At 47.4% G+C, this 14,623-nt stretch overlaps 1 protein-coding gene across 1 annotated transcript; it reads left to right on the forward strand.

Moving 5' to 3' along the window:
• The first annotated feature begins 7,572 nt into the window (after positions 1–7,572).
• Positions 7,573–11,836, forward strand: LOC119275373 (monoacylglycerol lipase-like). The gene is made up of 7 exons (XM_037556189.1): positions 7,573–8,020; positions 9,425–9,463; positions 9,594–9,664; positions 10,336–10,400; positions 10,517–10,606; positions 10,832–10,924; positions 11,137–11,836. Exons 1-7 carry the CDS (start codon positions 7,638–7,640, stop codon positions 11,551–11,553), a joined length of 1,158 nt encoding a protein of 385 aa, XP_037412086.1. The 5' UTR covers positions 7,573–7,637; the 3' UTR covers positions 11,554–11,836.
• Positions 11,837–14,623: the final 2,787 nt, after the last annotated feature.

Consider the following 14,623-nt stretch of genomic DNA (forward strand, 5'->3'; position numbering starts at 1 on the left):
GAAACGGGGGTCCTGTTGATCGGGAGGGGTGTGGCGTATCGCAAAACGGATGAAACGGACTTGTGTTGGAGCGCTATGGTCGAAACGGGGGTCCTGTTCATCGGGAGGGGTGTGGCATACCGCAAAACGGGACTCCACGGGATACTGTTCATCTCCACCGTCGACCTCCTCTAGCCTCCACGGGCTACCGTCGACCTCCTCCAGCCTCCATGGGCTCCTGTTCATCCAGCCTCCACCGCGCACTACTCCACCGGCTACTGTTCAACCACCCCTCCATCGTCTACTATTCATCCAGCCCCCCACCGTCTACTGTTCATCTAGCCCTCCAAACCACGGGGTCCTGTTCAACCACCCCTCCACGGCCACCCCTCCACCGTCTACTGTTCATCCAGCCCTCCACGCCACGGGGTCCTGTTCATCCAGAGGCAACGCCATCGCTCACTATTCATCTAACCCCCCCTGCAACGCTCACTGTTAATCCAATCGATCGGCTTCAGTTAGTAGCAGTAGCGAAGGAATCGCTCCATCGGGTTCAGTTAACAGCCATCGATCGATCGCTCGGGTTCAGTAACGCGTAACCTGCAGTGCAATCGCTCGGGTTCAGTTAGAGCCCAACGCCTCGCTCGAGTTTAGTTAGAGCCAACACCTCGCACACACGCGCGTACGTGTACGAGAGAATCACACATCGCTCGGCCCCCGACCTCCCACCGTAACCGGCAACTCCCCGAAATTTTCCTCCCTCTTGCTTCAACCATGGTTTTTTCCGTCATGGACGGTCCAAAGAATGTCATGCAGCTGCGTCTCCGGCCCGCCCAGGACGAAAAGCCCATTTTCTGTCATGATTTTTTGTCATAGAAGTAGGAGCCCACCACATCTATGATGATACCGGGTTTTGTCACAATTATCATGATAGAAGTGTCATATGTATGACAGGAAAAAAATTCGTTCGGCCCAAAATGTCACGGATGTGTCTTTTTTTTGTAGTGCACCTGGAACACCATAGCGTAATTGTGTGTCCGAATGTCGTAACCGTACTTTATTAGACATGGTGCGATCTATGATGTCTCTTACCGATTTACCACTATCGTTTTGGGGTTATGCATTAGAGACAGTTGCATTCACGTTAAATAGGGCACCATCAAAATCCGTTGAGACGACACCGTATGAACTGTGTTTTGGCAATAAACCTAAGCTATTGTTTCTTAAAGCTTGGGGATGCAATGCTTATGTCAAAAGGCTTCAGCCTGATAAGCTCGAACCCAAATCGGAGAAGTGCGTCTTCATAGGATACCCTAAGGAAACAATTGGATACACCTTCTACCACAGATCCGAAGGCAAGATCTTTGTTGCCAAGAATGGAACCTTTCTAGAGAAGGAGTTTCTCTCGAAAGAAGTGAGTGCGAGGAAAGTAGAACTTGATGAGGTAATTGTACCTTATCTCAATTTGGAAAGTAGCTCATCCGAGAAATCTGTTCCCGTGATGCCTACACCAACTAGAGAGGAAGCTAATGATAAAGATCATGAAACTTCAGATCAAGTTACTACAGAACCTCGTAGGTCAACTAGAGCACGATCCGCACCAGAGTGGTATGGCAATCCTGTTCTGGAAGTCATGTTACTTGACCATGACGAACCTATGAACTATGAAGAATCTATGATGAGCCTAGAATCCGATAAATGGCTTGAGGCCACGAAATCTGAGATAGGATCCATGTATGAGAACAAAGTATGGACTTTGGTGGATTTGCCCGATGATCGGCGACCCATAGAGAATAAATGGATTTTCAAGAATAATACTGACGCTTATGGTAATGTCACTGTCTATAAAGCTCGACTTGTTGCAAAAGGTTTTCGACATGTTCAAGGAGTTGACTACGATGAGACTTTATCACCCGTAGTGATGCTTTTGTCTGTCGGAATCATGTTGGCAATTGCCGCATTTTATGATTATGAAATCTGGCAAATGGACATCAAAAATGCATTCCTTAATGAATTTCTTAAAGAAGAGTTGTATATGATGCAACCAAAAGGTTTTGTCGATCCTAAAGGTGCTAACAAAGTGTGCAAGCTCCCGCGATCCATTTATCGACTGGTGCAAGCATCTCAGAGTTGGAATATACGCTTTGATGAGGTGATCAAAGCATATGGTTTTATACAGACTTTCGGAGAATCCTGTATTTACAAGAAAGAGAGTGGGAGCTATGCAGCATTTCTAATATTATATGTGGATGACATATTTTTGATTGGAAATGATATGGAATTTCTGGATAGCATAAAAGCATACTTGAATAAAAGTTTTTCAATGAAAGACCTCAGTGAAGCTGCTTATATATTGGGCATCAAGATCTATAGAGATAGATCACGACGCTTAATAGGACTTTCACAAAGCACATACCTTGATAAAGTTTTTAAGATGTTCAAAATGGATCAGTCAAAGAAAGGGTTCTTGCCTGTGTTACAAGGTGTGAAGTTGAGTCAGACTCAATGCCCGACCTCGACAGAAGATAGAGAGAAAATGGAAGTCATTCCCTATGCCTCAGCCATAGGTTCTATCATGTATGCTATGCTATGTACCAGACCTGATGTGTGCCTTGCTATAAGTTTAGCAGGGAGGTACCAAAGTAATCCAGGAGTGGATCACTAGACATCGGTCAAGAACATCCTGAAGTACCTAAAAAGGACTAAGGGTATGTTTCTCATTTATGGAGGTGATAAAGAGCTCGTCATAAATGGTTACGTCGATGCTAGCTTTGACACTGATCCGGATGACCCTAAGTCACAAACCGCATACATATTTTTATTGAATGGTGGAGCTGTCGGTTGGTGCAGCTCCAAGCAGAGCGTCTTGACGGGATCTACGTGTGAAGCGGAATACATAGCTGCTTCGGAAGAAGCAAATGAAGGAGTCTGGATGAAGGAGTTCATATCTGATCTAGGTGTACTACCTAGTGCATCGGGTCCAATAAAAATCTTTTGTGACAATACTGGAGCAATTGCCTTAGCAAACGAATCCAAATTCAACAAAAAGACCAAACACATCAAGAGACGCTTCAACTCCACCCTTGATCTAGTCAAGGAGGAAGACATAGAGATTTGCAAAATACATACAGATCTGAATGTGGTAGGCCCATTGACTAAGCCTCTTCCATGAGCAAAACATGATCAGCACCAAGACTCAATGGGTGTTAGAATCATTACTTTGAAATCTAGATTATTAACTCTTGTGCGAGTGGGAGACTGAAGGAAATATGCCCTAGAGGCAATAATAAAGTTGTTATTTTATATTTCCTTATTCATGATAAATGTTTATTATTCATGCTAGAATTGTATTAACTGGAAACTTGATACATGTGTGGATACATAGACAAAACACCGTGTCCCTAGTATGCCTCTACTTGACTAGCTCGTTAATCAAAGATGGTTAAGTTTCCTAGCCATAGACATGTGTTGTCACTTGATGAACGTTATCACATCATTAAGAGAATGATGTGATGGACAAGACCCATCTGTTAGCTTAGCATAATGATCGTTCAGTTTCATTGCTACTGCTTTCTTCATGTCAAATACATATTCCTCCGACTACGAGATTACGCAACTCCCAGATACCAGAGGAATGCCTTATGTGCTATCAAACGTCACAACGTAACTGGGTGATTATAAAGATGCTCTACAGGTATCTCCAAAGGTGTTTGTTGGGTTGGCATAGATCGAGATTAGGATTTGTCACTCCGAGTATCGGAGAGGTATCTCTGGGCCCTCTCATAATACACATCATAAGAAGCCTTGCAAGCAAAGTGACTAATGAGTAAGTTGCAGGATGATGCATTATGGAACGAGTAAAGAGACTTACTGGTAATGAGATTGAACTAGGTATGAAGATATCGACGATCGAATTTCGGGCAAGTAACATACCGATGACAAAGGGAATAAAGTATGTTGTCATAATGGTTCGACTGATAAAGATCTTCGTAGAATATGTGGGAGACAATATGAGCATCCAGGTTCTGCTATTGGTTATTGACCGGAGAGGTGTCTCGGTCATGTCTACATAGTTCTCGAACCCGTAGGGTCCGCACGCTTAACGTTTGATGACGATTTGTATTATATGAGTTATGCAATTTGGTGACCGAATGTTGTTCGGAGTCTCGGATGAGATCAAGACATGACGAGGAGTCTCAAAATGGTCGAGAGGTAAAGATTGATATATAGGACGATAGTATTTGGACACCGGAAGTGTTCCGTGGGTACCGGGTACGTATCGGGTCACCGGAAGGGGTTCCGGCCATCCCACTGGCAACTACATGGGCCTAATGGGCCAAGAGTGGGACAAACCATCCCCTAAGGGGCTGGTGCACCCCATGTAGGCCGAAATAGAGGGGGGGGGGAGGAAAGAGGAGAAGAGAGAAAGGAAGGGGAGTGATTCGACCTCCCCCTTCCTTATCTCCCTCCTCCTCCTTCCTTCCCCCTTCGGGAATTATGGTAGGGGGGCGAATAGTATTAGGGCCCCAAGTAAGATTCCTCCTACTTGGGCGCTCCCTTGGCTGTCCCCTCTCCCTCCCACCTATATATATGCAGGGGGGGCGCCTAGAACACACAATATTGATTCTTAGCCGTGTGCGGCGCCCCCCTCCACAGTTTACGCCTCCGGTCATATTCACGTAGTGCTTAGGCAAAGCCCTGCACGGATCACTTCACCATCACCATCATCATGCCGTCGTGCTGACGCAACTCTCCCTCGACACTTTGCTGGATCAAGAGTCCGAGGGACGTCATCGAGCTGAACGTGTGTAGAACTCGGAGATGCCGTACGTTCGGTGCTTGATCGGTCGGAACGAGAAGAAGTTCAACTCCATCAACCACGTTAACAAACGCTTCCGCTTTTGGTCTATGAGGGTACGTGGACACACTCTCCCCCTCTCGTTGCTATGCATCTCCTAGATAGATCTTGCGTGAGCGTATGAATTTTTTTTTAAATTGCATGCTATGTTTCCCAACAACGCGTGCGTTCGGCCGCCCCCTCCCCCTTCATTTATACGGCAACGACGGTGGGGCCGAGATGACGCTTCCGGGGGCATGGGATTAACTGCGCCCACGTCCCGCATGCCCCCACAAATCCTGGGCCTTAATGGCGCACAATCATTCCGCCTCGGCCGCAGCGGATCCACGCGCGCGCCGAGGCCATGTAGTGACGGGCCCGAGCCTGCACGGCGTCCCATCGCGCGCATGGGCTAGAAGGCCCGCCTGGCCTGCTGGCGACGCGTGGCATTCGAGCAACGGGCGACGAGCGCGCTACCCGATGGCGTCTCTCCGTCGCCCGCCACAACGATTCAAATTCAACAGGCGGCCGCTCTCGCCACGGCCGACTCCTGGCACGTGGCTTCTTCAAGCCGAACGAAACAAAGACAGAGGACCTCTCGGGGGAAACTGCTGAGGCACTCTGGTTGCGATCCATGGCGCCTCACTAGCTTCAGGGACTACTGTCGGGGGGATAGACCCCGGGTAGCCTCATCCTTATCCAAAGACATTTCAAGACATCGGGGCTAGCAAAGCCCCTCATGCCGACTGGTCATGCGGCCGGCTCCCTGGGCCGACTGGTACCACGTGGCCGGCTTCCAGAACAGGCACGCTCCAGAAGACGGCTTGGGAGTGGGCCGACCTCTAGCAGCCGGCCCGTCCACTCCCTCGGAGTCTGCACTCAACCACTGCGACGAGACGGAGCGTAGCAATAGTGCCACCTGCTCCTCTCGAATCCCGGAAGGGCGTGGCTACAGTGTGCGCTGACCAGGTGGCCACCTACCCACCTGACAGAGGTCTATAGCCGTACGACCTCTAATGCGGCCCTCATCAGCAAGGACGGTTCTACAGTGAAAGGCAATCAGCGTGGCCCGTAGGCGGCAGGCCCTACCCGTCGTCCGGATTCTCGGCAGTCGGAGGGGCCCTTTAGAGGCGGGCCCCAGCAGTCGGCGGAGAACCCAGCGACCCCAGACACTGACGACCGGCCCCAGGGCTTTGTAGCCTTACCATTGTACCCCTGGGGGGTCGGCTTGTAAGACCCCCCGGGCTCACCCATGCAAAGGGTTCACCATCCATCCCACTCACACACACCATAGCTAGGATAGGAGAGGGAGAGCTCTACCCTTCTTCTGCATCCAGCCGAACAGCTCAAGGAGCAACGTCGTACACTCTTGATCATAGTCATCATAGCAGGAGTAGGGGTGTTATATCTCCGGAGAGCCCCGAACCTGAGTATGTCCCGCGTGCTACCGAGCTCGTGCTCAGAGCCCCGAACCTGAGTATGTCTCGCGTGCTACCGAGCTCGTGCTCACGCTCGCTTCCGGAACCCTACAACGTCCACATGGCTCCACCCATGATAAGCCATGCATTTAACGTGAGATTACGACGACAGTTACTAGTCTATATTACTACCTCTATAGTGGAGAGTAACATATGTGTGGTGTCATGCAACTTTTTATTTAGGTTGTAGACTCATCTTGTCTTGGTATGTGTGATGTTACTCAGGCTGGTTGTAATGGGGAATATCATATATTAGCATCATGTAATACTTTATTTATTGCCATGCATGACACATAGTATCATAGCATTTATTATGGTACGGTATCATGATATGATACCCAACCATCACTTTCTTAATTTAATTTTATGACACCTCATGAAAATTGCCCAGTTGGCATGTATGATACTAACTATTACTCCCATTAGGACCAGCTCATAGTATGAGTAAATAGCTACTACATCCGTTTCAGTTTACAAGTCATGCGCGTATACCTAAGTTGTCAATTTTATCACCCTAATATAAACTATATAACACAAAAATTATACCTTTTGAAAGTAGAAACTCCGTAGTTTATGTTGATATATTTTTTGTAATATATGACTTGTATTAGGTTGGTCAAATTGAAGACCTAGGGGTACGCGCACGCCCTGTAAACTAAGAGAGATGTAGTGTATTATTACACGTCTCTCTTTTATCATTAATTACTTGCCATGTCATATATTTCATCTAGATAAGTGTTATCATCTATGTTACTAGTATATGATACTCCCCAACCAGGTATCATGCATGCCAACAAAGCAATTTTGATGACGTGTCATAGAATTAAATGAAGAAAGAGAAGGTTGGGTATCATATCATGATACTGTATCATAATAAATGCTATGGTACTATATGTCATGTATGACAATAAATAAAATACTACATGATACTAATATATGATACTATGGATTAGAAAAATAGTATCATACACTAGTATCACATGTATGATACTAGTATATGATACTCCCCGTTACAACCAGCTACTGTGGGTCAGAGGAGTGACATGTAGTAGGACCCTGGCATAGCACAGCTGTTAGCTGGACTGCTGATCCGTTGCAACTGTTAGTAGGACCACTATCTCCTCACATCTTCTTATAAATAAATAAAAACATTACTTAATAAACAAACAGAAAAATAACGTGAGAATACGGATTTCCAGGAAGGAAACAGCAAACCACGCTCTCGCCACAGTCTAAATCTCCACCTCCTATAAATACGCGGGGGCGGCCCACGAAGCCCGCGACCGCGTAAAACGCGAAGAAAAAGTAAAGCACAAAAAACGCGCAGGGGAGCGAGGCCGGCCATGGAGATGGGCGGCGACGAGATGATGATGACGTCGGGCGCCACGGGCCGGATCGTGCCCGTCTTCCGCTCCGTGATGTCCCGCCGCGCGCTGCTCCGCCTCGCCGTCGCGCTCCACTCGCTCTTCCTCCTCGTCGGCCGCCGCCGCCGCCCCGACGCCGCGAGCCCGGCGGAGCCCGGCCGCCTGGGGAAGGCCAGGAGCAGGCGCAGGGCCGCGGAGGAGGAGGACGTGCGCCGCCGCCGGGCGCTCGCGGAGGAGGTGCCCATGGTGGAGGACGACGCGGACGTGGACGGGAGGACGTGCGGCACGTTCGTCATCGCCGGGGCCAGGCGGAACGCGCTCTTCTGCCGCGTCTGGGCGCCGGCGGCCGGCGCGGAGACGAGGTGAGCCCCGTCCGCCCGTCCCGTGGCGTGTGCGATTGAATTGCCTTCCGTGGACCGTGGGGGTTTCCGTCGCTGTGGAAATTGGTGGTTTCCTTTTGTTCGTTTGTGTGGATTTCGCTTTCGTGGTTCCTGTTTTTTTACTTGTCACTTTTTTGTTGTTGTATTTATATCATATCGGTGGAGCGGTGGGGGACGGTAGTTCGTGGACTTGACCTTACCCAGAAGGGATCTGTTCTTTCCTTTGGATCAGCCAATCACGTAGGTTTTTCTGCGAGAGTTCTTGGCATTTCGTTGACAATAATACACGGATTTTTTTCCTAAAAAATAAAACAAGGATTTTCTTCGGGTCTTTGATCCCTTAGGAATTAGGAACTTTGTTCATTTGCGAATTGTTCGTAGTGAGTAGTTCTCTGGCACTCTTGTCTGATGCCAACGGGTGGTAATTTCAGTTAAAGTTGCAATTTTCTGCTCCTGTTTAGGCGATTTTTGGTGTAGTAATGGCAAGGCGCGATGAGCATTTAGATCATGCATACTAGCTGCGGTTTTGATCACGCGATTAGAGTGCTTTACCAGATACCTGGACCTAGTGTTTCACAGAAGACTTTGTGGCTGCTGCTCTACTCATAAAGAGACGTGCCGTGCGATGCACGTTGAGTACATCCAAAAAAAAATTCAGATCTCCACCGATCTTTGCATTCATAGTCATTACCCCTGTCAATGATGATGTATGGAGTTTGTCCTCGTCGCAGAGCTGCTGTTTTAGGTTGTCATATTTCTTGTACGCGTCTCTCCTTCGGAACCTGAGCTAGTTGACTAAAAATTAACGATAGCTTTGTGCAGTTTTTTTTGGGGGGATAGTGTGAAGCAACTTTGAAATACAGGAAAGGGGGAACAAGTAAAGTGGAACGGGTCAGGAGAATATAAGCTGATACTTATCTCTAACTTCTGTTCCATTCTTATCTCTCATACTCCATGAAAAAACTTAACGTAATGTCTCCATGTGACACCGGAAAACTTAGCTATCAAGAAAGGGGGAGCGGGATTTTTCTTGATTCTTTAGTGCGCCCACTTTGTGCAACCAAAGTTGATTATTCTTGACACGACCCAGTGTGTAGTTGCCTGAGCTGACCATCAACTTTGTTTTCAATATGAATGACATAATAGTCAAACAACCTAGCAAACAAATGTTGAAAAGGGAGATAACCACAACTAATTTAGTTAATCCGCCACCGCCAATGTTGCTGACTGGTTTTATGGCTCCACATGTGTGAACACCTTCTGAAGATTATGGTTCTGTTTCAGTCTCTTTCATTAGAAATGAGAAGTTTGAAGTATCAAACTGAACCCTTCTTTCACTTGCAGTCACGCAATTTTGTATTGACATTTTTTCCTCTTTTGCTTTAGGGGCATTCTGCTCATCGTACATGGGCTCAACGAGCATAGGTAAGGAAATCATGTTGAGTCATTCCCCTCCAGTCCTCCAAGCTTCAGCATGGTGGTGTACCTACCTATATTTTTCATCTCCTCCTTGTATTGAAGGCATTACTAAATGTACCTTGATCTTGCGTTTCAGTGGGAGGTATTTGCATTTTGCCGAGCAGCTAACATCATGTGGCTTTGGAGTATATGCAATGGATTGGATAGGTAAGGAAACCTACTTGTGGTTTTCTGAACATGAGTTCTTCTGGTATATTATAGGAAATGTTGCACATGGTTGGTTGGTGGAAGATCAGTGCTATATTTAGAAATAAAGTAAATAAATGATCAATTTCGAGGGATGTTGTTCGATCTTACATAATTATTCCTCGGAGAAAATCTAACTAACTGTTAGTTCTTAATTGCTTGGTATGGGCAAAAACTACTAGGAAACTAGAATAAATTACTACTCCGAGTACTAGCTTTTTTTGTGTGTGTGGATTATGTAGGTATCAAACTAACTACGTGTTAGCTGTCTGGTACTGGTAATGTTATGACAACATTTAGAATCAGATAGTAGTTTTTTTATAGCATGTTATAGGGTACTCCCTCCGTAAAGAAATATAATAGCGTTTAGATCACTAGAGTAGTGATCTAAATGCTCTTATATTTTCTTTACAGAGGGAGTAAAATATAAGCAACGACGCTAAGGTTGTCATCATGCCGTACCCGCATGGTTGTGGATTCTTACCTTGCAACTCATTCCCATGAATCAAGCAGTACTTCAAGAAAAACATTCGTGGTTTTCAATCTCTTTGGTCCTATTAGGTGTGAGCATGCCTGTTGAATTTTGCATTCATCTCAACATCAACAGGCTAACATGAGCTTACGCTTAACAGGTCATGGTGGCAGTGATGGTCTGCACGGTTATGTTCCTTCTCTCGATTATGTCATAGAAGACATGGTAAGTCTCTTTCTGTCCACCTACTTCTACATTCTGTTCAAGGTTTTTTGATAGAAGGCACAAAGCTATTCTGTTCCTGATTGCTAATGTAATGCTATATTATCATCTCTGGACAGGAAGTACTTCTTGATAAAATTATGCTGGAGAATCCAGATGTTCCTTGTTTTCTACTCGGTCACTCCACTGGTGGAGCTGTTGTTTTAAAGGTATGGCTTGTCGAATTAAATCGCGTTTTGTCATCGGTATTTAGGCCAGATCTAGACACTGACCCTACTCCTCTGGGCCTGTGAACAATGGATACCCTGACGGCGGAGAATGGTGCAAAGCATTAACAAAATAGCCTGGTTGAAATGGTTTGGCTAACGATGCTCATTTAACAACGCTTAACTTTCTTGTTTCATGCATGCTCATCACTAGCTGTCATTTTGCAGGCGTCGCTGTACGCTCATATCAGAACCAGACTGGAAGGGATCATCCTGACTTCACCAGCTGTGCGTGTAAAACCAGCGCATCCGATAGTTGGGGTAATATTACTATTCCAGTTTCCTATTATTATTCCAATTTATCCTGATTTGAGAACTTTTGGTATTGTACGGTCATATCAAAAGCAGAGCTATTTCAGAAGCTCTGCTTTTGAATTCATCCACAAATTCCAAACTTAAAATTGGCCACAATATTTGTTTTACCTGCATGGCAAGTTGTATGTCATCACTGAGACTTACCTGAATCAATGCAGGCCGTGGCACCGATATTCTCTCTGATAGCACCCAAGTTTCAATTCAAGGGAGCCAACAAGCGCGGCATCCCTGTGTCCCGCGACCCCGCCGCGCTGCTAGCGAAGTACTCTGACCCGCTGGTCTACACGGGGCCGATCAGGGTCCGTACAGGCCACGAGATCCTGCGCATCTCCTCCTACCTGCTGCACAACCTGAAGAAGGTGACGGTCCCGTTCGTGGTCCTGCACGGCACCGCGGACCGTGTGACGGACCCCCTAGCCTCGCAGGAGCTCTACACGGAGGCCGCGTCGAGGCACAAGGACCTGCGTCTGTACGAGGGGTTCCTGCACGACCTGCTCTTCGAGCCCGAGCGCGACGAGATCGCCGCCGACATCATCGGGTGGATGGACCGGACGCTCGGTCTGCAAGCCGTATGAAGGGCAGCTGTTGTCTGAAGATGGGGGAGGAGCTCAACATCATGTGCGGATCGCTCCGGTCAGAGCCATGGGATTGCAGCCATGGGCTTCATGGCATGGCAAGACATGCATGATGGCTTTGGTCTGGTTCTGATTGTATTGTTTGCGGTGATCCTCGTCTTACGATGCTGCCGGTGCAGACCAGTGGACTGAAAAGCCAGTGGTTTGTGGTTTGTATTAATGCTACACTATCTATAATAACAAAAGGGGTGAAAAGAATGACGCGTACTGCTGGCCTGGAAAACCTTTCTTGATCCTGTAAAGTTTGTTGCCCCAATTATTGGCACTACGTATTCCGACCTGCAAACCTGTAAAACGTAAACAAGCAGCTGCACGTATCCTGGCGGTTAGCTGTCTCGGACCAACATGTGCCAACTGCAAGTGGTTGGGAGGGACCGTTTTGTTGGCAGTTTCGAGTCAACAATTGCGAGCGGTAGATTATTGATTGGACATGTTCGTACGTATGATTTATGAAACTAGGTGCAGATAGTATAATTCCTCCCGCGGATAGATTTTCTGGCTGGTGGCTCTCCTGCAGCAACGTGTGCCGTTGGCGGCCAAGTGGTACCCGGGGACGGTTGACAGTTTCAAGCAAGGTCAGCACTGGTGAATGGTAGTTAGTGGGTAGGTGGTCCGAAGTCATGTGCGCTAGGACATGCTCCCTTCAAAAAGCGTTGTTCAAGTTTCAGCTTTGAGGGTGTTTGGACCACGGTCACATAGGACTTCGACACCTTCGGACTACTTAAATCCCCCACTATATTTGCCAAGTCTTTTGGCACAATATGTCTCACCACATTTTTAGGAATAACTAGTTATTGAAGATAAGGCTAAGAGATGGCCCATTGTAAACAATTTTTTTGTCACCTTTAAATTACATGCATGACTTAAGATAAGGTTTATCTTATCAACTACTGTACATGCCCTAACTAAGAGAAGACAAACATTTTCTTATGAGTTCTATCTCCTCCATCTCATCGTTTATCCTACGTGGCATTACTAAGATAGTCTTATCTTAAGTCTTGCATGTAATTTAGAGATGACAAAAAAACATGTCTACAATGGGTCATCTCTTAGCCTTATCTTCAATAACTAGCCATTCCTAAAAATATGGTGAGGCATATCGTGCTATGAGATCATCTCGTGTCTTCTCTTATTTAAGAGAAGACAAGCCTTTTCTTATGAGTTCTCTCTCATCCACCTCATCATTTATCCTACGTGGCATTCCTAAGATAGCACCATTGTACATGCCCTTAGTGATTACGCTCGTCTTGCTCCGAAAAGGCGCGATTTCATAGGGCGTGCTACGTGTCGTGGGAATGAGTCTGACAGTAAGAGTAGGCGGTACGTAGGAGGAGGCAGTGTCCTAACTACGGCGAGGCTATTCACACAAGTTTGCGAGTTCAAGCCCCTCTCGGAGGAGGTAACAGCCCTACGTCTCGATGCCTCGGAGGCTTGTCGACTGGATATGTGTGAGAGTTACAAGGGGTGCGAACCCTTGTGCCAGAGGAGGGGGTGGCTTATATAGAGCGCGCCAGGCCCCTTGGAGCCCTCAGTTACACAGAGTTCAATGTGAGTTATGACTAGAACGTTACTGGTAACACCTGCTATTAATGATCTTTATGACGACGGAGTGAATGCCTGACCGTTACCATCCTGGGTTACTTTAGGTCTTCTGTACTCCGAGTGAGTCTTTTCTATGGTCGAGTGGAATTGGGATATCTGAGTCGAATCTTCCTTCGACTGGATTGCACTTTAGGAGCGTTTCAGTCGGTATCTTCTATTATACTTTGTATGTCTTTGACTCTAGGGCAGTGTCCTTGGGTAGGGTGTGTAGGTCAGGCCTAAGACCCTACCCTAGGTACATGTCATCGTCTAGCCCCCGAATGGATTGAGGACCGAGTGAAGAAGGGTTGAAGTTGGTTCTGACCCGATTCAATGCTCCGGAGTCATTTCCTCAGGGGTCTGAGAACATGCTGGTACGTTAACTCTTCATCAGCCGCCTTGATCGATTCTTACCCATAGAATTCCCGAGTGAACTATGTTGCATATCTTCGAGTGGATTGAAATGCATGTCTCTGATGCTATTGACTGCACTGCGGTTTCCGGATCTCGTGTGATTCGACATTTGGAGAAGCACGCAGGACGGGACGCGGCGCGGTAAGCGGGGTGGACAAATAAGGACTCCTCGATCTTCGCGCCCCTTTTTTGCCACGTATTGGGCCAGCGCCTGTTACATGATGTGCCAGGATTGCATGGGTCCACCAGTCAGCCACTCAGAAGTAAAGCCATAAAAAGGGTGGTTGCCGAGGCGTTGCACTGTGCACTCCATTCGCGTTTCCTTCTTTCCGACTCTCCGCCTCGTCTCCTCCAGCTCTTCCCCCCTTCACCCATCTCTCTCGAGCTCCGCCGCCATGGTGAAGGACAAGACTACGGCCCTGGAGCGCGCGAAGAAGGCCACGGCGAAGGGAAAGAAAATGGCGAGGGGTCGACATCGCGGTCCAATCGTCCGCCTGGTTGGATCCAGGGAGATTGGATCCCCTCCACCGTCACGGAGGAAGATCTGGTGAATCTCACCACTGACGGCCTGATTATGGAGGGATCTTGGAGATTGCTGAGGGGGGCACGAACCTCAGCCACAGGAGGGTGAGTGTGTTCTCCTTACGACGCATGTCGATCGAGGTTTTTCCCTGCCTCCCCATCCGTTCTTTCGAGCTTTCTTGAACTTCTTCGGAGCCCAGATCCATCACCCCCCAACACCATCACTTATCTTGCCGCCTTCATTTCCATGTGCGAAAACTTTCTAGGGTGTCATCCGCGCTGGGGTTTGTTCAAACACATTTTCACTTGCCGATCTCAGTCGGTGAAAAAATCTCATCTGATTGATGAGAAGACGCATGTTATCCAGATGTGAGTGTGGGAGGGGGGAGGGTGTTAGGGATCCAGATGAGAGGTAGGAGCACCTTTCCTCCCATGACCTTTCCGGAATCAGTCAAGGGGTGGCAGTCGACTTGGTTCTATTGTAAGGATATCC

The sequence above is a fragment of the Triticum dicoccoides genome, chromosome 3B (genome assembly GCF_002162155.2).
Source record: "Triticum dicoccoides isolate Atlit2015 ecotype Zavitan chromosome 3B, WEW_v2.0, whole genome shotgun sequence".
In the NCBI taxonomy this organism is placed as follows: domain Eukaryota; kingdom Viridiplantae; phylum Streptophyta; class Magnoliopsida; order Poales; family Poaceae; genus Triticum; species Triticum dicoccoides.